The sequence below is a fragment of the Marmota flaviventris genome, chromosome 11, assembly GCF_047511675.1.
Source record: "Marmota flaviventris isolate mMarFla1 chromosome 11, mMarFla1.hap1, whole genome shotgun sequence".
Taxonomy (NCBI): Eukaryota; Metazoa; Chordata; class Mammalia; order Rodentia; family Sciuridae; genus Marmota; species Marmota flaviventris.
Genome location: NC_092508.1, coordinates 107,430,707 through 107,455,315, shown reverse-complemented (window position 1 = coordinate 107,455,315; position 24,609 = coordinate 107,430,707). Strand labels below are relative to the sequence as shown.

At 33.3% G+C, this 24,609-nt stretch overlaps 1 protein-coding gene across 1 annotated transcript in view; it reads left to right on the top strand.

The window, feature by feature from the left end:
* Dpp10 (dipeptidyl peptidase like 10) overlaps positions 1-2,688 on the top strand; it is a 623,123-nt gene extending 620,435 nt beyond the window's left edge. Inside the window, exons 25-26 of the mRNA XM_027954025.2 lie at positions 644-717; positions 2,554-2,688. Coding sequence (XP_027809826.2) covers positions 644-717; positions 2,554-2,688 — 209 coding nt within the window. The remainder of the gene's footprint in view (positions 1-643; positions 718-2,553) is intronic.
* The last annotated feature ends 21,921 nt before the right edge of the window (positions 2,689-24,609 follow it).

Here is a 24,609-nt window from a genome sequence, read left to right as displayed (position 1 = left end):
GAGTGAAAGTTTTTTTTGCCCCTATTTGAGCCCACAGAATCGCCAAATCTAAAGCAACTCCATTTCTTATTTCAAAGTTTTGGACCTTCTATTCAGGCAGAAGGAAGACAGAATGAAGCTGGAATAACTAGTATTCTCTAAATTAAATATTTAGCCCATGAATAAGAAGATGTAGAAGATATGTACTACATTTTCTCAATATAGAGCATTCTCTTATAAAAATTTAATTTAATAAAGCAGAATGTCATTATCTAAATGAGACTGGGTGTCAATAACCCTCCTGAAGGAATACAAATCTATTTTTCTGTATTCATATTTACAAAAGGCATTCATTATATTAAAATATTTATAAAGTATAAAATATATGAACAATTGGGAATAATAAACGATATCTAAAAAATATTTCTCAATACCATCCTGTATAGTACATAAGCCTTGTTCATCACTCCAGTAGTATTGATTTGATTTTTTATAATGTTAAAGTTTGCCATTATAGCTAACACCTTTCTAGTTAAAACCAAAGATTAGCCTTTTAATTGTATGATGTATGCAAAACACTTAAACTCTTTGAAAAAATAATATGAAAATTTTCTGATCTTAATAAATGTATCTTCTTCAAATATTATAATTTAATTTCTTCCAGCAAAAGTTCATTTCCAGCATTCAGCAGAATTAATCAAGCATCTAATAAAAGCTGGAGTGAATTATACTATGCAGGTAAGTAATTCTTTTAGAAGAGTATTGTGTTAGTCAGCCTTCCTTCATTATAAGTTACTTGAGATAACTTACACAGAGAAAAGTTTATTTGTCCACAGGTTGAAGGTTCAAGTCTATAATCAAGCCTTTAAGACATGGGCTGTTGGAAAATATTCAAGATACAAACTATTCCAAATGTCCTCTTCTAAATTCCTCTTTTACTTGTTAGATATAGAATCTTTTTTCTGCATTATTCTATTATTATTATTATTATTATTATTATTATTATTATTATTATTATTTTGTGGTGCTGGGTATTGAACCCAGGGACTTGTGCATGCAAGGGATGCACTCTGCCAACTGAGCTATATCCCAGTCCTCTTATTCTATTCTTAATGTAATTATTTTTAGTATGTTTCTTAGGTTAAATAAGTTTGTATTCTTTGTTCTTGATTACATTGAGAATGTGGATTCCTTTATGCTTTAAAAGTAAAATTCATGAACCCATTCAGAAATGTTCTTTTCTCCTCAAAATTTATACACTATTAATATTGATATTTTTAAAAAGATTAACTTTCTATTTCCCTTTGTCCCTTTTATATTTTCTTCATTTTCTATCATTCATATATAAAAAGTGGGAGAGAAATATGTGTTTGGGGAAAATACTACAAGAAAAGAGGACAAGTTAAAACTCTATTTCAAATTCCATTTATATATGTGCTTTCACACATCTAATAAATATTAATCAGGGACTTACTTTAATAATGGTCACTATGTTAGATGGGTAACAAGACATACTTCATGTATCAAAAAAATTTTCAGCTTAATGGAGAAGTCATAAAAAAAGTAAATTCGTCAACATTTGGAAGAAACAATTGTTAGTCAATTTTCTGTGTTATGACAAAATATCTGAAATAATCAAATTATGAGACAAGATTGATTTTTAGCTCATGGCTTCAGATGTTTGGGTGCGTAGCTGGTTGGCCCTATTACTTTGGACTTGGGATGACACAGTATGTCATGGTAGGTTTCTTCAATTCATGGTACCTAGGAAGCAAAAAGAGACAAGTGGATCTGTAGTCTGAATAACCCCTCTGAAGGTCATCCCCAATGACCTAACTTCCTTCCACTGGGCTATACCTTGCACTGTTTACAGCATCTCCCCATAGTTCCATTCAATGGAGATGAAGCCTATAACACATGGGCTTTTGTGATACATTTCAGATATAAGTCACAGCATTCCACCACTGCCCCCCCCCCCAAATTTCATGTCTTTCTCACAATGCAAAGTACAATAAATCCATGGGATAGGAAAGAATACCTAGGAAATGGACCAAAGCAAGAGTGAAGTCCAACAGGGCAAATGTCAAACACGGTAGTTCCATGTCCAGCATCCAGGATACATGGGGGTATGACGGGAGCTCCAAAAGCCTTGGGCATCACTGCCACTCTCTGTGGCCAAAACATTCTAATTTGCATACAGAAGGCATATTTTGTTTCAACTATAGATTGGCATGATTACAATCTTTTTCAAAGCTTAGCTTAAAGAACTCAGAATTTGCTGAAATGAGATTTTGGTTAGAAATTTTCATATATCCTTTCTTCCTTTTTTCCTTCCTTCCCTCCTGCCTGCCTACCTTCCCTCCTTCTGTACTGGGGATCAAATTCAGGGTCTCACACATGATAGGCAAGCACTCTCTCTCTCTGAGCCACTAAACTATATCCCCAAGCTCTGGTTAGGTAATATTTTTCAAAGTCCCTATGCCAGAGGGGAAAAAGGAAAGAAATAAAGAAAATGAATGCTGAGGGGGAAAAAGCTGCCTGATAACTTGAAATCATCTCCCCTCAATGTCTTAGGTCTACCCCGATGAAGGTCATAACCTATCTGAGAAGAGCAAGTATCATCTCTACAGCACAATCCTCAGATTCTTCAGTGATTGTTTAAAGGAAGAAATACCCGTGTTACCACAGGAACCAGAAGAAGATGAATAATGGACCCTATTTATATAGAACTGAAGGGGATATTGAGGCTCAATGAAACGCAACCAAGAGACTGTCATATTGTAGATGCTCAGAGTTTCAAGGGCAGCTTAAGGAGATGACACTGGAACAGCACACTCAGAGATAATGAACTAGAATTTGAAGACCGTAGTCCAAGTCTACTGTGTTGCCAAGGGTGCAGAATCTATTACTTTGTAAAAGAAGGTCAAAGGGTTGGTTTCCTGGGAGAAATTAGTTTTACATTAAAGTAGGAATAGTGCATGTTTTCTTCTGTTATCCCCGTTTGTTCTGTAACTAGTCGCTCTCATTTTGATTTCAATAGCCACCATCATCTTTGCACATAATGCACAACTTATCATCAGTACTACAGTCCCTGATCTCTGATGGCTGAGCTGCAGTCTAACACTTTCCTGTACCTTTACAATAAGTGCAATTCTTTCATTGTCTATTATTATGCTTAAGAAAATATTCAGTTAATAAAAGCAGAGTATTTTATGTAATTTCTGTTTTAGAAAAACATTATTACATGAGTCAAAGGACATGTAGGAATATGGATTTCAGCACCTTCCAAAGTTCAGCCAGTTATCAGTAGATACAATATCTTTAAATCACACGAGTGTATCTCTCAAGATATGTATACACCTGTGTGCATATACAGTGAATCTATCTTTACATGTTATTCATGCTACCAAGGGTAAGCTTTTGATGAATTAGAAAAGATGCTCTTTTACAGGCTATAATGGATGCTTTGTTTAATGAGCCAAATATGATGAAACATTTTTTTCCAATTCAAATTCTAGCTATTGCTTTCCTATAAATGCTTGGGTTGTGTTTGGTATTGTTTTTAGTGGTTAATAGTTTTCTAGTTGCAATTTAATTTTTTTGAATATGATACCTTGTCACATGTAAATTAGATACTTAAATATTAAATTATAGTTTCTGATAAAGAAATTTTGTTAACAATGCAATGCCACTGAGTGCTATTTTGCTCTATTGGTGGAGAAGACTTCTTTTTCAAAGACTGGGGCTCCTTTTACTTTTCTCCTCAGTGCAGAATCAATTCTCATATTCATTGTAAAAGGTCTGGATTGTTTCATTTTCCAGTTTTTATTTAGTATACCACATCTGCCCAATTCATCTGTTACTGTTTAAGTTAAATCCTTCTGGTGAGAATTAGAAATGAAATCTTTTTTATTCATTGGCCAAAAAGTTCACAAACAGCAGTGTTTGCTATTTAATTTTAATCAAAGGCACAAAATGCATCAATTTCTGTGTTCTGTTGACTTGCAGCAGTAACTGAAGAGTGTGAAATAAACTGGACTGTGTAGAGTCGAAACACGTCATGAGAATATGAACAGTGTCCACTGAAGTGAAAGAACATCCTCTCACTTTGCATATGGGATCTTACAGAAGATGTCTAAAAATGTAACCAAACTTTGAAAGGCAGAAAAATGTGGGCAATATACTATGTTTTCGTAGTTAGAAAAAAGGTTCATAGGGAACATGGGATTATCATGATATCTGAATACCAGGAGGAAAATTTTAAATGACAAGGAATCTCTCAGTCAGCCTCCTGTTTTGTCAAAGGATCAACCTAAAATTCTGGGTGTTTAGAAATATGTTTAACCACTGATTGGGTCTTCCGCTTTGCTTCTGGATGCTTTGGAATTGTGTCTTCACTGCTCCATTAGATTCAATTTACAATGGGAAAGGCTCTCTCTTCTAAAAGACCCATTTTAGGTCTTTTTCAAGAATAGTAAACACATTTTTTAACAAAATAAGTTGTAATGTTTAAAAGGAAAGTTTTGCCTATTTTATTAAGACGGAAATTTCTTTTTAGGCTAATTTGAAGTCCAACTGAAGCTTTTTAATCAATATTTTAAATTTCAACCACTAGAGTTTTTTACAATGCAAATTATTATGTTGTCTGAATGATGTGGTTTTATTGAATGTCTATTTGAGTAACATTTAAAAAGTATTGACCTTTACTGTTCATCATTTCTCGTTTATTATTATTATCAATGTTTATCTATTTTTCAATTAATTTAATACAGTTTGTAATGTGAAAGACATTTGTCTGGGACCCACTTTCACCTTAAAGGCTAAATAGATCTAAATGAAAACAACTGTTTAATAGGAAGGTGGAAATTTTTCATCTTTGTGATTCTTTGAGTTTTAGTAACTGGTCCGCTATATAAAGGAAATGCTCACCAACACATACTCACTGGTTACAAAGAATTCATGCAACTGAGTTTTCCCTTTCACATTTGCCCTTGTTATAATCGCACTCTTTCAAACATAATAATGCATTCTGAAAGTGTCCTGGATAGCAAACTTTCAAAGTGTTTATTTTCCTTTAAAGAAAAACACCACGGTAAACTAAAAATGCTGTAAGAAAATAGGTAAGCAATATTAACTCATCCACACAGATAAACATACAACCAGTAGCTTTTGAAGCTATTTTGAAAGACAAAAGTGTTTGTTTACTTTGCTTCAGCTAAGAAGATGGCCATTCCAGTGTGGTGGCACACACCTGTAATCCCAGTGACTCAGGAGGTTAAGGCAGGAGGATCATGAGTTCAAAACCAGCCTCAGCAACTTAGCACAGCCCTCAGCAATTTATTGAGACCTTGTCTCTAAATAAAATACAAAAAAAGGGCTGGAGATGTGGCTTAGTGGTTAAATGCCCCTGGGCTCAATTCCTGGTACCAAGGAGAAGAAGATGATGATGAAGTCCAACTCAAGAATTAGAGACAAAGAAAACCATGCTGACCTAATGAGTATTTTTTTTTAAAACTGAAGGAAGGAGATACTCCTCAAATGAATTATTTTTACTTCTGCTATCATAGAAATAGCTCTGAAGGTCTTGAAGAAGCCTTCAGTTGTGGATTTACTAAAAATAAATTACCTAAGCATTGGTTCTTGACCTACAAAGGTCATTTAAGCCATTGTTCTCCTAATGATGGGTTTTCAAACAGTGTTCCCAGGAGTGCATTGCACACAAGTCTCTAGGACCATTGAAATTACATGGCTTCTATAAGGAATTCTGAATGAAATGCCTGTTGTTTCTCCTCACATGGTCTGACCACCTTTTCTGGAAGTAGCCAGCTTTGCATAAGGATAATCTGACCTCTAGTGGTGCTCTGACTCTCTATTCTTTGGATTCTCTGCTACTAATGGTGGTTACCTACTAGAACCAAAACTCATCACATACACACTACAAACTAATATGAGAATGCTAATACCACACTGAAGTCAAATAATGGAAGACATTAGTAGGTGACTATGCTCTCTTAAACATGGTCCTTGGAAGGCTCCAAGGGCCCTGCTGCCCATAGCTGCATAACTTATTTCCTGGTGTCCATTTCAGCCTTTTCAGTCCCCACTCCTATTTCTCAGGACCACTTCCCAAAATAAATTGCATGTGCACCAATTGTTGACTCAGGTTCTGCATTCTGGGGAAAACTTTTCTTCCCATAAGAGCTTATCACTGTGAATATATAGAAAACAAATGCATTGAGAATAAAAATGTGGTTTCTTCTCAGGTTGGAATAAGTTATTTCTACCTAAAATTTCTTAGACTCTTAATAAAAGTGGCAAACCTATGCAAAGTGTTCCACAGGCATTATCAGATGAATCTTCTCAACATGCCCTAGAATTGGTATTATTTGCATTTAATACATAAGAAAATTGAATCTTAAAGAAGTATGGAACTTGATCAAATTTTTAACTAAGACTAAGTCACAGTTTCAGCCAGTTTATACCATGTTCTCTGTCATTCTCCTCTGTGATAACCCTGAAATCAGGAAAGAATTAACTCAAGTTCATCCCATCTGAAAAGGATTTGAAATATCTAAGCATAGAGTTCTAGATATTTTTTAGAATGACTGAAAGCATTAATACTGAAAGCCAAAGAATAACCCAATATACTGCCATGGCATTTTTGAAATTACATGAATGAATTCCCTAATATCAAGAGGGCATATGTATCATATAATATTAAATAATATTAAAATGTGGGGGTTTTTTTTCCTGTCAGAGCTATGTAAGAATTATTTCTATCTATGAAAACTTTTGCTCAGATGACCATGCCCTGAGAAGTCATAGTAAGTTCCCTTGCTCAGGCATTATTTCAGGGACATTCCAAAATCATTCCAGGAAGTATCCATATATGACAAGCAGCATTTTACTGCTCAAAATGCCCTGACTTGTAAACATGAAAATCTCATGCCATCTTTAAATGGAAAAGCACATTACATTATTGAGAGTCATACAAGGCAGCTACAATCCTATTTGCAATCTGACTTAATTTTTTTATTACCTTAAGCTTTTCTACCACTATAGAAAATAGATTTGCTTTATTGTTGATCACATCTACGAACAACAACTTTATTTACTTTGGCAACATTCCAGTGATTGTTAGCAGAGATTCTTTGAACTCAAAAATTCCCTCTCTCATCAAAGACAAGGTAAATACATTTTTAGAAGGAAACAAGTCACATGAAAGCATAATCTTGATTATTTTCTGTTAGACTTATAATTAAGTTAATGATTGGTTAATGTAAACAACACAGACCATTACCGCAGCAGTTCATTCACTTGGAAAGTCTTTGTGCTGATTACCACAACTTGTCCATATGTCAAACCTAGTACTGTTTTAACTGAGATACATTTGACATGAGTGAAATTTGAGAGTGAGAAATTCCATCCTGCCAGATTGCGAGTTAAAAGCCAACCAGCCTCAGCAATTTAGCAAGGCCTTAGATAACTCAGCAGGACCCTGATCTAAATAAAATACATATTGCTGGGGCTGTGTCTCAGTGGTTATGTGCCCCTGGGTTCAATTTCCAGAAGCAAAAAAATAAAAAAATTCCATCCTGCCAAGGACATCAAAGAAATGGGCTTCACATTTGTTCCACATTGAGGCTTTTTATCATATTAACTCAACTAATGCTAAAACTAAACATGCAAGATAGAAGTTATTATTTGCTGATGAAGAAATCAAAATTCAGAAGTTAAACAGTTTTCCATCAGTGTGTTGTAGCATATAAATGACAGATTCAGAATAAGAAATCAGACAATAATAACCTCCAGGCCTTTACATGTATAATCTCATGTATACATTTTTCTAACTAGTAAATTATTAAAGTCATTAAGCATGTCTTGAGATCGGGTTAAGCTTTCAAGTCCCTTGGTATTTCTTCATGCTTCTGTCTGTAAGTAACAAAATTTGAATTTTTAAATGGTTAAATACTTGTGACATAATATGTTCTTAACAATCATCTGGAAGTTCCTTAGATATGCAGACTTTCAGGTAGCCCTCCCTCCAGAATCAGAATCAGAATGTTAACATATCCTCAGAGTAATTTGTACACACATTAAAATTTGAGAAGCAGCGATTTAAATAAGAACTTTTATCATCTCACATCACAAGAAAATTCAAGTTGGATGTTTTGAGGGCAGTTTAACAGATCAATAATGGAATCAAATCATGGTCGGTCCCCAACTTTCTATTTCTACAGCTTTAGTCTGTTTTCTGTCTCTTGAAATGTCTTCATATAAATAAGTTGTCCTCAGCAATATCTTCTTTCACAACCTGTCTTGTATCAGGAAAGGTCATTTTCCCCAGAAATCTTGAGCACAATTGATTTTACAGTCTTTTCGTCCGCCCTTTAGTTGCAAGCCCCTGTCTCTAACACAGGGAGGCTGGGAAGTGACACATCTGAAGCTGCACTCTCTTTAGTGAAGGTGCAACAAGTAAGGAGGGTGGGAAAGTGAACATAATTGTAAGTACAACGTGTGACCCAGAAGAGACAGATCTACCTACCCACGGCAATGAGATCAACGATGCTGGCCTTTCATCTACAGAAATCCCCCAAGCTGCTGAGCAATGTTTTATATAACCCTTCCCTTGAAGGTGTCTTACTTCTCCTCCCGGAAGACCCTCAACATCTGTTTTACCCCTGTTCCTGAGAGTCAGCACACTCCTTCCTAGTCCACATTTTCTATTTTCTTCCCTGCTCTTCATCACTGACATGTTTTCCAATGCAGGCAGGTAGTCTTGAAATGAGATTGCCGTCCCATCTTGCAGCCTTTATTTGCTCTAACACGATTTATGATACCTTGATTATCTCCATATGGTTTGAATTGCTAGGCACGCCATTTATTCTCCTGATTGATGGATTGTGGAAGGTATTTATATTGATGGGGAAAGAAAAGGCCTGACAAGGAAACACAGGTAACACAACTTCTCCATTCACATACACTTTTTAATGGATCTAATTCTCATTACATTCCAACATCTATCCCTGAGGACACCATGTGTGACTTTTAATGATCTGTGTAGTGTAATTGGATTTTTCAAACCCTTGGATAGAACAAATTACAAATTCCCTTGCCCAGATAAATAGAAATTTTCAACTTTGAGGCTGTCTTCAAATCATGAAATACCAAAAGGATATTTTGTGCCTATTATGTGCTCAATATTGTGCTGTATGGTACAGCATTAAGATCCTTTTTCAAAGACTTAATCTAATTAAGTATGGTCTAATGTGTAATTTAGTCAAATGGGTATTTTAGTCCAAATGCTATAGCCAAATGAGTCATCATTTACTAAAAAGTATCACCATATTCAATCATGTTTTGGTTTTCATTGAGTCATTTTAGTGCACACCTAATTAAATATGATATTCCCTTGGACTTACCAACATTAAATAAATATACAAACCTACATATTTTATTCAAAAGGGCTCCATAACCCACTTTCATTTATATAACAATTGGTCTCTCTGCAGTTTCCTTTCCCACATTTAATTTCAGGGAAATTTTCAGTCGAGTTCTGCTACTGTTTCAGAATTATTTCTCAGTCCAAATCACCTATAGCAGAGGGACATTGAGATAAAGTAATATTTAATTTTGTTTTGTTATGGTGTCTGGTTTATTTGAATGAATTTATTAAGAATAGAAAAAAAAGAATTCACATCCTTGAGAACAAAGATATTTTCACAGAGTAAAAATAATAAAATAAAGTACTGCCCCAGCCTACCACCTGACTTTGGAAGTCAGTTGTGTTTCTACTCAGCATGGATTCAGAGCCAGCCTCACACAATGTGCTTCACTTTTTCTTTCAATGGTTCCCTCATTCTCCCAGATCCAGGAGATCATATACTTTGCATGTGTTTCTTTGCCTCTAGGTTGATAGCTACTACTAAAATAAGTTAAAAATTTTTGTATGTGTAACATTTTTTAATTTAAAAAAATATTTTAATACATAATATTTGTACACAGTTTTGAGGTAGATTGGATGGTTTGGTTCACATGCGCATTGGGTGGTTGATCAACTTAGGTTAATTGCCCTAACCATCACTTTAAACACTTATCATTTCTTTATGATAAATACATTCAAGTTCATCTCTTCTATTTTGAGATAAATAATGCATTATTGTTTATTAAAATCATCCTGAAGTATCAGAGAATACCAGAATTCCTTTCCTCCATCAAACAACAACATTTAACCTCTTACTGGCCTCTCCCCCTCACCCATCTTTATTTTCCCTTTGTTCTACTATCAACTTCTATGAGATCTACTGTTTTTGTGTCCACTTGTGAATGTGATCATTCAGTGACTGTCTTTCTGTGCTCTACTTATTTAGTTTTTCAAGTGCATACATATTATTGCAAATGATAAAATTTGATGCTTTTTATGGCTGAATTAGGTTGTGTTGCATATATGGACTTACTTTTTTAAAAAATGCATTTACCTATTGATGGACATTTAGGTGGATCCCACTCCCTAGCTGTAGTGAATGTCCATTCTTACTCAAAGTGATTTGTGGAGTCAGTGCTCATTCGTCACAAAATTAGAAGAAAAAACAATTTTGAGATTTGGAAGAAACCATAAAAGATCCTGAACAGCCAAAGCAATCTTGAGCAAAAGTAACAAAGTAACAAAAGTAACAAAGCTAGAGGACTGCAATACCACACCTCAAAATATTGAAATTATGTTAACTTTGTCTAAACTCTAAATAATAGTGGGTGATTTTTTTTATACTTATTCACTTTCATGTCTAATTCTAATATGTTGATCTGAATTATTTTCGGTTACCTTCAAGTCTCAAATCCCCCCCTCATTAGTGTTTCATTAAATATAAAATATTGTTCACATGTACTTTTATGTGTTTTTATCTATTTATTTACTTATTTATTGGGGTACCATAGATTGAACTTAGGGCCACTCAACCCCTGAACCACATCCCCAGCCCTGTTTAGTATTTTATTTAGAGACAGGATCTCACTAAGTGGCTTAGCACTTCATTTTGCCCAGGCTGCCTTTGAGCTGTCGATCTTCCTGCCTAAGCCTCTGAGCCACTGGGATTACAGGTGTGTGTCACCGCACCCGGCTTCGCATGTACTTTTAAATGAGCATGATCTAAGTTATACTATAACCAATTCATAATTTTCTGGGTAAATAAAACAATGAGAATAATAGTAAGAAGTAACATTACCTCTTTGCTTAGTTTGCACCAGTCCTTAGAATAAGCTTATTCATAGACTTATTTGAACTTTCAAACAAGTGAACTAAGATCATAATGTCACATTTAATATGAAGAAACTGTAAATTGAACAAACTGAGTTATGAAGGTCAAAGTAAGGCATACTTGTTAGTGAAGTAGAAGAAAAACATTATTCAGTGTTTGTCACTCACATGAAGTTATCAGAGTCGGGTGAGCACTCTTCTACCTAGGCCATCTGAGCAGGTGGCTGCCAAGCTGAACCCTCAGGGGAAGAGAAGGCTGAGGAAATAAGAGTGTCAGCTTCGATTGCCCTCTCTCTGAAATGACACTTATCACATCTGCTTGCAGACCTTTATTCAGGACAGCTCTCAGAGGGCCCCACCTGCCAGCAAGAGGGTTGAGAAATTCAAGGGAGCAAATGAAGAATTTAGTGAGCTGACATGGAACAATCTACCTTTCTGAATGTCAAATGTTTTACTTGCTCCTTTAATTCCCCTACACATAGAACCTAATCAACTCCACCTGCAATAAAGACAACCTCAATCCTTTGAAGCTCATAACCCAGAGTTTCTGGATGCTGAGAAGTAGTCTTAATATCAAAGCCATATAAAGCTCATTTTTAGCCTCATAATTTTGAACATAAAACTGTATTTTCTTTCCTCCACACTCCTAATATACATCAACAACAAGGATAGAACAATCAAAATAAATAGTCTCATTTGAAATGGGAAAAAAATGCCAAATCTGCCTTCAGGAGTAACACAGCTTTCCTAGCCACCTTCTGGCTGTAGACAAATGAGAGTCCACATATCCATCAAATATCTTCCCTTAAATAATCAAATGTTACTTGAAATACAGACTCAAATGCATTTAATATTGGGAAGAAGTTAGTATCTTTCTATTCATTTACTTAACTTTCCAACAACCCTAAAGTCAAAAATTAAACTTAAATTCATTTTCACATATCATTTTAGAACCTATAAGGTTTTGTTTCCATGCTGAAGATGGAAACCAGGGATTTGCACATGTTTAGCAAGTGATCCTTCAATGAGCTCTGCCCCATCCATTTTTTAAAATTTCTTGTTTTATACAGAGGCTCACTAAATTGCCACGAATGGTCCCAAACTTGCCATCTTCCATGCTCAGCTTCCCTAGTATCTGGGATTACAAGCATGTGCCACCACACCTAGATGGAATCCTAAGTATTGTCGTGTGGATAGCTTCTCATTCCCTCAATATATTGACAGCTAATTTATCACTATTTGTAGCAAAGAAGGAAATACTACACCCTTAATATGAACTTTATGTTAATCTTCTATTCAAAGAAATGAGTTATTAGACTTCCAGTTTCTCATTCTGATCAATAACTAAACTTCCTGAACTCTGAGAAGACCCAGATAGCTGAACAGTAAGACCTGTTCCTCAAATTTGCTTTTAAATGAGACATACTTCATGGATTATACAATGCTCTTATTTATTTATTTATTTATAAATATATATATATATTTTTAAAGAGAGAGAGAGAAAGAGATTTTTAATATTTATTTCTTAGTTTTCGGCGGACACAACATCTTTGTTTGTATGTGGTGCTGAGGATCAAACCCGGGCCGCACGCATGCCAGGCGAGCGAGCTACCTCTTGAGCCACATCCCCAGCCCACAATGCTCTTTTTTAAAGTGAATGATTTTTTGGTTGTTTTTAAGTATGTTTACTAAACTGTATAAAAATTACCTTAATGTTCACCTTTGCTTAAAGACTTCCTATATATAACCTTTCGTCATCTTCCCTGCCTCTGTGAAACTAATCAATAAACAAATATTCTCCAAAGTCTGCTTCTTTAGGAGTGAACATTGCAATGGAGACACAGGTGGATGCATATCTAAGAAGGTAAAGGCCTGTAAAGGTAAGATGAAGAGAGTTACGTAAACTGTTTCAAAACAACTCTCCTTAGCTAAAAGGATCCATAGCAAGGCTTGCATGATCCAGGATGGACAGGCAATGTCTGGGAAGATGTCCTTGTAGGAATACATTTCTGTGTAAGTCTACAGTATTCTTTGTGCAGGGCTGTGGTTTCTTGAGGAGAGGAGTCCCTGGTAATAGTACTTGTTATCAGTCATGCATGCTGAGATACCCTCCTTTTCACCTTCCAGCTTTTCTTCTTTGTTAATATTTGACACAACGAATATATTTTAGTTTTGACACTGTGTTTCTGCAGCCCCTGTGGTTTTCTTTGAGCTTACCAATTCTGAAATTTTAACATAAATTCAATCACATAATATTTGGACTTTATTAAATGGCTTCTTTTATTTAGCATGATGTTTTCAAGGTTCATCTATGTTTAAGCATATGTTAATACTTCTTTCATTTTCATGGCTGAGTGATTTCCTTTTGTTTAGACATTCCACATTTCTTTTATTCATTTATTGGTGGGTAAAATTGGTGTCTGGGACACTTAGGGACTTTAATGAATAGTACTGCAATAGTGCAGTCTGCAAAGTGCACATTGATATGTAAGTTTGTATGTGGCATGTTTTCAAATGTCCTGGCTGCATATGTAAAATGGGAGTTACTTGACCATATGGTAACACTATGTTTAACATTTTAGGAATTGACAAGCTATTTTCCTGTACTATTTTCCATTCCACCTGCAATGTGTGAGGACCACATTTTCTCTGTATCTAGCCAACACGTGTTATTTTCCATATTTCTTTATTATACTCAGTCTAATAGGTGTGAAGTTTTTCATTGTGTTTTTGATTTGCATTTCTGTAGTGACTAAAGAAGGAGAATATCTTTTCATTGTTTACTGTCCATTTGTATATCTTTAGAGACATATCTAATCAAAATATTTGCCCATTTTTAATTAGATTGTCCTTGTAAGAGTCTTTTTTTATATTCTGAATAATAATCTCTTATCAGATACATAATTCACAAACAATTATTAATATTATGTGGGTCTTTTCATTACTTGATGGCATTTTGTATCTTAAAGGCTTTCATTTTGATGAATTCCAATTTTCTGTTTATCCTTTCTCTTTTATGCTTTTGGTATCATACCTAAGATTCCATTGCCTAATGCAAAGGTCAGAAAGATTTATGCTGTCTTTACTTCTATGACTTTCATGGTTTTAACTTTTATACTTAGATCTAACCTTCTATTTTGAGATAATTTTTGTATATGCTGTGACACTGACATTGAAATTTGTTCCTTTGCATATGGTTAACCAGTTGTCTCAATACATTTTGTTGAAAAGCCATTGTTTCCTCTGAGTTCTCTGGACAGCCTTATAAATCAGTTGACCACAAGGATTTATTTCTGTAGTCTCAATTCTGTTCCATTGTTCAATATGTCAATACTTATGCTAGTGCTATATATCATTAATTATTCTAGTTTTTCAGTAAATTTGGAAGTTTGAAAATATGAGTGAATGCATTAGTTAGTTTTTCATTATTGTGACCAAAGTGTCTGACACAAACAACGGAGATAAGTTGAATCAATAGATGGTTTTGATAAGTATCAGTGACTTAGCAATATTAAAACTTCTAATCCATGAACATGTCACTTATTTGTATTCTTTGATTGCTTTCAATAATATTTTGAAGTTTTCATTATAAAAGTTTTACAATTATTTTTTAAAATTTATTTCTAAGACTTTTTCTTTTTAATGCAAATGTAAATTGAACTATTTATTTCATTTTGCATATCTCCTGTATGAAATACAAATGACTTCTGCTTATTGAACAAATACCTCAAAATTTTGATGAACTCATTTATAATCCTTTAGGAATGATTTTAGAAATGTCCTTAAGATTTTTTTACATATATCTGATTTCATATATAGAAAAATTTATATATATATATATATATATATATATATATATATATATATATATATATATTAAATTTGGAGGTGAGATGTCCCACAAAAGCTTATGTGTGAGACAATGCAAGAAGGTTCAGAAGAGAAATTATTGGGTTTTAAGAATCTTAACCCAATTCATCAAAATAAAAGCTTTTGAGCTACAAAATGCCATCAAGTAATCCCCTGATAGAGATTAACTTGTAAGTGGCAAGCCCAAACCCACCTCAAACTCAAGGGAGTAAAGGTCTCTTGAGAAGAAACCAGTGGGGCACCCTTCTTGCACAAGGGGAACTAGGAAGTTTTTTCAACATGCTCAGCCACCCAGACACTCAGAGGCTGCTGCAGCAAGAGTCCCTGATGGCTGGGCTACAGCTCAAGATGGCAGCAGACCTTGGTATCAACCATGTGGTGCTGGTTCTGCAGGAAGGCAGGATACTGGAGTTATGGGTTTATGGAGGCTTCCACCAAGATTTCAGAGGAAGGCCTTGAAAGCAAGGCAATGCTGGAGTCCCTGTAGTCATGACCCTAACAAGGCAAAATGTGGAGATTTGGAGGAAGCCAAAGCTGCAGTGGAGACGCCTCGGATTAACAAATGCCAGTAACATGGGACATCATCCTAGGAAAGCTTCAGTAACTGAGCAGAGACAAGCCAACAAAAAGACCTCTTGGGCTACAACAAACAAGGCCACAGGGATGGAGCTACACAAGCCCTTGAAAGAGAACCTCATGATGCCATGTGCCCCAATACTGGACATGGAGCTATAGGACTTGTTTGCCCACTTGTATTTGGGTCATGTTTTGATTCTGTCACTTCTTTTTTGTGTGGATGGAAATATTTACTCTGTACCTTTATGTATTGGATACTTACAAATTACTTTTACTTTTAGAAGAGCTTATAATATGAGATTGTCTTGAACCTCAGAGAAGACTTTGAACTTTAACTTTGAGCAATCTCAGCACTCTTGACTATGGGGACTCTTGAAAATGGAAAAACTGTATTTTGCATTGTGAGATGGTTGTGAACTTGATGTGAGTTGTCCTCCTTTACAATTGTGCTTGTTGGGTCTTTAAATCACAACAGTGAAAAGGCTAACTAAAATTTTATACATATATATATATTTTTTTTTCCTCCTTTTTCCATTTTGTGAAGTGTTTTGTCAAAGGATTTTCTGCATCTTGAGAAATGATGAAAGTTTATATCCTTTAATTTTTAATCTCTCATTCTATTAATAAGATATATTATGGGAACTTCACATATTAAACCAAACCTGCATTCCTGGAATAAATATCAGTCAGGAAGGGTGTTTTAATTCATATATTTTTCCCTGGATTCAGTTTAGAGATTTTCTTTTCTCAGTGTTGGAATTGAACCCCCGGCCTTGCACATGGTAGGCAAGTGGCCTAGTAAGATATATCCCAACCCCACTATTCTTTGTTCTTTTTTTTTTTTACTTGGATGATTTTTACATCTTTATTTATGGCATTATGGGCCAAAGTTGTCTTCTCATAGGATATTTTTGTTTCATTTTGATATCAGAGTAATACCTGCCACGTGGAATAAGATGAGAACTGTTTCTCCTCCTCTATGATTTTCAGAGTTTATATAGAATTTGAGTTGATTATTTTAAAACATTTTTAACATAAAATTTATAAGTGAATGTATCTCTTGTTTGGATTTCCTTTGATGGGAATGTTTATGATTTCTTATTCAATATATTTATTGGTTCTAAATCTGTTCAGATTTTTTCTTCCTTCTTCAGTATGTTTCAGCAATTTGTGTCTTTTCAAGATCTATTTTATCTAGGTTACCTAATGTGTTGACATACAATTGTTCATATTGTTTTCATAAAATCATTTTAAAAATTTCTATAAGGATAGTATTAATATCCTCTCTTTTATTAATGATTTTAGAAACTGATTCCTCGCTCTCTTTTCCTTGTTCAGTCTAGATAAAAGCTTATATACTTTACTGGTCTTTTCTGAGAACTAACTTTTGATTTTGATTTTTTTCTATCACTTATGTATGTTTATTTCACTTATTATTTAATGACCTAACATATAAAATATAGTAGAGAATATTCCATGTGAATCAGCAGTTCAAGGATCCCAGGGCAGGATTGGGGTTTAGAATTTTTCAAAAAACACAGAAAAGTTTTAATAGTTGGCTCATATGGATGAGGGGAAGGTATTATTAAATGAAATTAGACAGGTGGGCAGGAAGAGGTTTTTGCAATTCTTCATAAATAGGGCAGGAGCTGAACTCAGTTGAATTCATAGGAGTCACTGAAATTTACCAAGCAAGTCTGTGATACCATCTGATTTATATTTAGTAACACTAATTCAGAAGTGGTGGGGGAAATACATTGAAATGGTTAAAAGAATAGCAATGGAAAAACAGTTTGAAAGCTACATAGTTATCCACAGAAGAGATCATGGTGGCTTTAATTAAAATACTGTCAGTGCAAATTGAGAGAAGTAGACACATTTCAGATTTATTTCAGATGTAAAGCCCGTCATGCTTGCTGACAACTTGCATACTCAGAATAAGATAAAGACTGGGCCTGAAAATGTTGCCAAGGAGTTTGAGTTGAACAACTGGTGAATAAAGCTGCCATTTGTTGGAATGAATTAAAGTCAGAAGAAAAGCAGATTGAAAAGATACGGGGAGAGATCAAGGATTTTGGTTTGGCCACTTGGTTTGGAATGCATTGTTACTTTAAAAGCACAGACATGAATAGGCTCTGAGGGTGGATGAATCTGGTTGCATTCAGAGGTTGTAGATGCCGCTTTCAATTTCTTAATTATCAACACTTAGATTGCATATTACCTTGAGATTATGTGATAATTTCTAGGAGAAAAGTGCTAAGTGTCTGCAGGACTCAGAAGGCAGGTAAAGTATAAGGAGGCAGTAAAGTAGAGCAAAAATGAGTTCAGTCTGAAAGGCAGAGAACTGAAAGAACATGTGTCACTCAAACCAAGAACTGATACTATTTTTAAATTTAAAAAAAATTAAATTACAATTATGCAAAATATTGGGGTTCATTTTGACATAAGTACACAAGTATGGAATTTAATTTGCTCCAATTAAGTTCCCAGTGCTTGCTTTTACCTCCCCATCTTTCTCCCCCTGTTCCCTTTCTTTTATTTGGTTGGTCATTCTTCTATTTATTTATAGTTGTTTTTAAATTAGTGCTTTATACTTACACATAAAGGTGAAATTCACTATAGTGTATTCATATATCTACATAGGAGAGTTTGATCAGTTTCATTCCATTTTCTTCCTTTTTCCTGTCCCTCCTCCCTCCCCATCAGTTTCCTTCCTCTGCTCCACTGATCTCTGTTCTGTTTTCTTGAGATTTTTTTTCTCCCAATGTACCCACCCACCCTGCCACCCTGAATTCTAGCCTAGCTTTCACATTTCAGAGACAACATTCAACCTCAGCTTTCTCAGTCTGACAGTTCACATAACATCACATTCTCCACTTCCATCCATTTACCACCATATGCCTAATTTCATTCTTATTTATGGCTGAGTAAAACTTCATTGACTATATATACCACATTTTCTTCACTCATTCATCTGATGATGAGCAATTGGACTGGTTCCACAACATTAGCTATTGTGAATGGTGCTGCTATAAACATCAATGTGACTGTACCACTACAGTATGCACATTTTAGATCCTTCAGATATATATCTGGGGAGGGAGAGTTGGGTCCTCTGGTGATTCCATTCCTAGTTTTTTGAGAAATCTCCATACTTCTTTCCAAAGTGATTATACTAATTTTCAGTCCCACCAACACTGTATGAGTATACCTTTCCTCCTACATCCTTGGCATCATTTATTATTTGTATTCTTAATAATTGCTATTCGGACTGGAGTGAGATAAAAATTTCAAGGTAATTTTGATTTACATTTCCCTGATTGCTAGAGATGTTAAACATTTTTTCATGTATTTGTTGACCATTTGTATTTCTTCTTTTGAGAGCTATCTGTTTATTTAATTTATCCATTTAATAATTGGGTCATTTGGTTTTGTGTAATTAGGCTATTTTGTCGGGAGGTGAGTTTTATGAAATTTGGATATTAGTCCCCTGTCAGAGGAGGAGCTGACAAAATTTTTTCTCCCATTCTCTAGGTTTCCTCATCATGCTATTAAAGCTTTTCTGTGCAGAATCTTTTAAATTTAATGTTGTACAACTTATTGATTCTTGGTTTTACTTCTTGATCTTTACGGATCTTGTTAAGGAAGTTGGTACCTATACCTACACCAATATGTTGGAATGTCAAGCCTGTGCTTACTTCTACCAATTTCAAAGTTTTCAATATAATTTTTAGGTCTCTAGGTGTTTATTTTTGTGAGATATTGGGGGTCAAGTTCCATTTTTATACATATAGAAATGTAGTTTTCCCAGCACCATTTGTTTAAAAGATTGTATTTTCTCCAGTGTCTGTGCTTAGCACCTTTGTTGAATATCAGACGTCCGTATCTATGTGGATTTGTTTCTGTGTCTTCTATTCTACTCCACTGGTCTTCATATCTGTTTTGGTACCAGTAGCATGCTGGTTTTGTTACTAGAGTTCTCTAGTATAATTTGAGGTCCTGTGTTGTGATGCCTCCAGTATTGCTCTTTTGGCTTAGGATTTCTTTGACTATTCTGTGTCTCTTATTTTTCCAAATAAATTTTAGAATACTTTTTTCTAGTTCTATTAAGAATGCCATTGGTATTTTAGTGGGAATTGCATTGAACCTGTATAATGCTTTTGGTAGTATGGATATTTTAATTTTAATTCTGCCTAAGAACACAGGAGGTCTTTCTATCTTCTAGGGTCTTCAAATTATCTCTTCAGTGTTCTATATTTTTCATTGTAAAGATCTTTTAATCTCTTGGTTAGATTTAATCCCAAGTATTTTGTGTTTTTTGAGGCCATTGTAAATGGGATAGTTTTCCTAAATTCTTTTTTCAGATTCACTATGAGAGTATAAGAAAGTGATTGATTTATGTATAATGATCTCGTATCCTGCTACTTTATTTATTTTTAAAGAAAAGAACTGGTGACATGTTTAACCATGGCTGAGAGGTCAAAAGACATTTGCCTAAGTCTCCTTGACCTGGGCTTCATCTCACTATAGAGCATGGATGGCTGAAGATGGAAGGGGCTTCTGTTTCTGCCATTTTTTTCTTCTTGCATTAACTAGGATTTCCAATATGATGCTGTAAAAGAATGGAGAAAAGAGATATCTTAGTATTTTTCATGATCTTTTTTTTAATATTTGTTTTTTAGTTAGTAGTTGGACACAATGCATTTATTTTATTTATTTATTTTGATATGGTGCTGAGGATTGAACCCAGGACCTTGCACGCGCTAGGCAAGCACTCTACCACTGAGCCACAACCACAGCCTTCTTTCCTGATCTTGGTAAAAAGTTTTATGATAGATAGGAAAAATGTTAAGCATAAAGTTTTTCTAGATATCCTTTGTCAAACTGAGGAAGTTCCCCTTTACTTTTAGTTCACTGACAGTTTTTATTCTTGAGGGAGTGTTTGATTTTGTGAAAACTTTTTTTTTTCATTAACTTTCTGTACCTACTAATAAGAATGTGTGATTGTTCTTTGTGAGCCCAAGGTGATGAATTACATTAATTGATTTTAGATGTTTAATTATCCTTACATACTTCAGATATAAATGTGACTTGGTTGTGGTATCTAATTCTTCTTATATATTATCTGATTTGATTGGCTGATATTTTACTGAGGATATTTTCTGTATTATTTTGAGATAAGCCAAATCATCTGTTATTACTTCCTTTCTTTGTGAAATGACAAAATATTTTGTAATTTCATTTTAGTTTCTGTACTAGATTGAAGCTCTTGTTTATTACAGTGTGAAATTACATTCATATATATATATATATATATATATATGAATGTAATTTCAACAATAAGATTTCAATACTGATGGATTGGATATTGATTTCTTTCTTTTTGCTTTTCCAGTAGACTGAACAAGAAAATACATTTTAAACAATTAAAATGCATCATATGTACAGTACTTATGTAAGTTCTCAGTGAAACTAAATAATTAGTAATTTGTTTTGCTCATGATTTCAACATTACAGTCTCAGGAAAATAATACCAAATTTCTCACAAATAATATGATTACTGAAGTTAGATTAAGACTTTTTTTCCCTTATCCTTATAGAATCAATTACCACATTTAAATATCTCATGGAGAAAAAAAAAATTCCTGCAATCTGTTATAGTTTATACTTGATGTAAAGTTATAATTATTTTTTTCAGATATTTGAGGTCTATTTGTTACATTCTTTTTTTGTATAACAATGTAAGATAATTGCATGGTTCAGAAATCATCTATAATAAAGAATATAATCTAGCTCATTCTTTTTCTATTCATTCTTCTCATTAAGTACATATATAGTACTATTAAATGTTAGTGTACTTATTTATTTTTAAGCAGTTTGATTTGACAATATATATCTAATGTATCATATATGTGATCAATTTCAGTTTTTTAAATGAGCAGGGAAATATATTTAAAGAAATTTTTTCATCTTAATTTTTTTAATTCAAAAATAAATCCTGGAGATCAAACTATAAAATTATCAATATATATTCCTCTTGCTTTTCACTGGTACAAATTGGCAAAGAATAGCAATGACAAATTAATAATATTGACTATTTTGAGAAATTGTATTATTTTAAAAATTATTGTGCAGAAATGACATATATATATAATGATTGTTCATAAGTAAGAATACAGTATGCCTTTTGATTTGTTTTATTCAATACTATTTCACAGTTTATCTCACATGGATTTTGACATGTCTTGTTTTCGTGGATTTCAATATGTCTACATTTTAGCTTTTTTTTAATTGTAATAGAAGGTTCTTCTCTTTTTTTACTACTGCTTTCTTGTATATAATAAGCCTACTCATTTTTGTATATATATTTTTAATGAGCCACTTTACTAACTTCATTTAGTTTATTCCTTCAGGATATTTTTGAATATATAATATCTACAATAATAGTTTTACTTCTTTCTTTATACCTCTCATATTTCCACTTGCTTTATAATTCTAATTACTTTTTCTAGTATATTTGCATATATATGCTATATATACATATGGGCACAGATATATTATATATGATATATATATACACACACACAGCTATATGATATATATATATATATATATATATATATATATATATATATTTCACTGCCTTGAGATGTATTTACATATTGATATTTACATATCTATAAGAAATACACTAATGATTATGTTTTTACCATATTCTATTCTTATTAATAGATTGTCTTTGTCTCCAATTGAGAGAGAATTGTCAAAGTCTCCTATTATAAATTAGGTCTATTTTCATATATATTTTCTGTAATTTCTGCTTCATAAAATTAATGCATGGTTATTAGGGTCTTCAATGTCCAAATGGCATTGTTTATCTATTTTTTAGGAAGTTTTATAATATTATTAAGATATGTGTCTCTTCTGTACTTTCAGAGTTGGGTTTTTCCAGATAAACAGTGTCTTTTCAGTTAATATTTTAAATGTTCTTTAAAAAAAATTAGTAAATAATTTGAATTATAAATTATGGTAAAAATTTAATAAATTTTTATTGTTTTAATTATTTTCTTCCTGAATTGTGGTAAATATAAATGTAATCTTCTTTTGCTTATGTTATGTTAATAAATTTTTAAGCAATTTATTTAAAAATATTCCTTTACATAAATATTTATGTCAAGGAACTACTCAAGTTTTTTGTTCTCTTTCATGTTTTATCTATCTTGGTTTTCATCTATGTAATTTCTTTTTAATTTTCACAGCTTTTCTAATTTTTTCAGCATTTTTTCAAATAAATTGTCCTAATTAGCAATTCTAATATATGCCATAGTTTCAATTTTAATATAATTTGCTTATATTCTTTATGCTTAATTAGAGTTATTATATTATAGCCTTAAATTAGGTGTTGCTATTTTGCCTATACCCATAAAATATTAACACTAATAAATTTTAAATGATTTATTTTATGTGCATGCTTGCTAACAAATACAAGTGATGCAAAATATCAGTTGCTAAATATATATAAATATATACATGTACCATATCATGGCATTTTAAAACATCTCATGGTTTATCCAAGAATAATTATCTTACTGTTTATACTGGTGAGAGAGGTGTTAAATCTACTGGCATTTTCTCAAGAAGCAAGCCATTGATACCAAACGGAGTTAGTTTTAATTGCATTATTCACTGCCATGCTTTACTGAAAAAAAAATGAGGGGGGGAGGCAGTTACTCTTAAGCATATCTTTGAGGAAGGAAATACACACAAACACACAAACACACACAACAAAGATGCAAATGCACATACCACATGAATGTGTATATATATATATATATATATATATATATATATATATATGTGTGTGTGTGTGTATGCCATTGAATATATCAATGTACTTGAATATTCTGTTATAAAATGTTATGCATAGAACACTTCTCCTACCTACCAAAGTACAATAGTGGTCTTAATAAGAAGTACCTTTTATGTATTCTTGTGCCTTTATGAATTGCAGGCTAAACTAATTACTTTTTTAATAGAACATCATTTTTACTTGCAAAAATAGCTGATAGAAAAATTATGGTAATTCATATTTGGATATTTAATACAATTTTTTAATGAAGAAAGAAAAAAGAAACTCAAGGAAATCAACATTGCTCCATACTAACTATTTCTGTTAGCCATAAAAATCTGTATTTTCAAATCAAGAAAAACTTGGTATCTGCCACCATAATTTTAAGTATCCTACCATTTAAGAATTTTGTGTTAAGATTAATGATATATCAAGAATGTGATTTGAAAAATATATTACATGGCAAAATATATCAATATGTGGAAAACCTGCATTAAATTTGTGAGCCAATATTTTCAAAATGATTTCTTCATGATTTATAAAAGCATTCAAGGGTTCATGTTCTATTATGAGTGGATCCCAATAGTTTCTTATAATTTGCTGGCTTTGTCCATTTAAAAAACATACTTTTTTCTAGTTTTTTTAAACATTTGTTTATTTATGTATATTTAGTTTTAGGTGGACACATTATTTTGCTTTTTATGTAGTGCTAGGGATCAAACCCTGCACTTCATGCATGCTAGGCGAGCACTCTACCACTGAGCCATAACCCCAGCCCCTAAATAACATAATTTTGAGTCATTTCAAGAGTTCACAATCACCAGTTCATCAGTACCACCTGATTATACCTCAGATTTCTTAGTTCACTCACTCATTAGAGCCTTTAAACCCTGTTTCTTCATGTTTGCATTGAGAACATTATTCTCACATTGTTCTGCTGAGCTCTCCAATGAGTTCCTTTTGGTAATTTGGAGATTTTTCACTTTTTAGCTTTCAAAGATCTCTGAATTCCCTTTACCTTCCTTCTGCTACATTATATGTCACTGCTAATCCCACACAGTCCCCTGTGTTCCTGTTTATC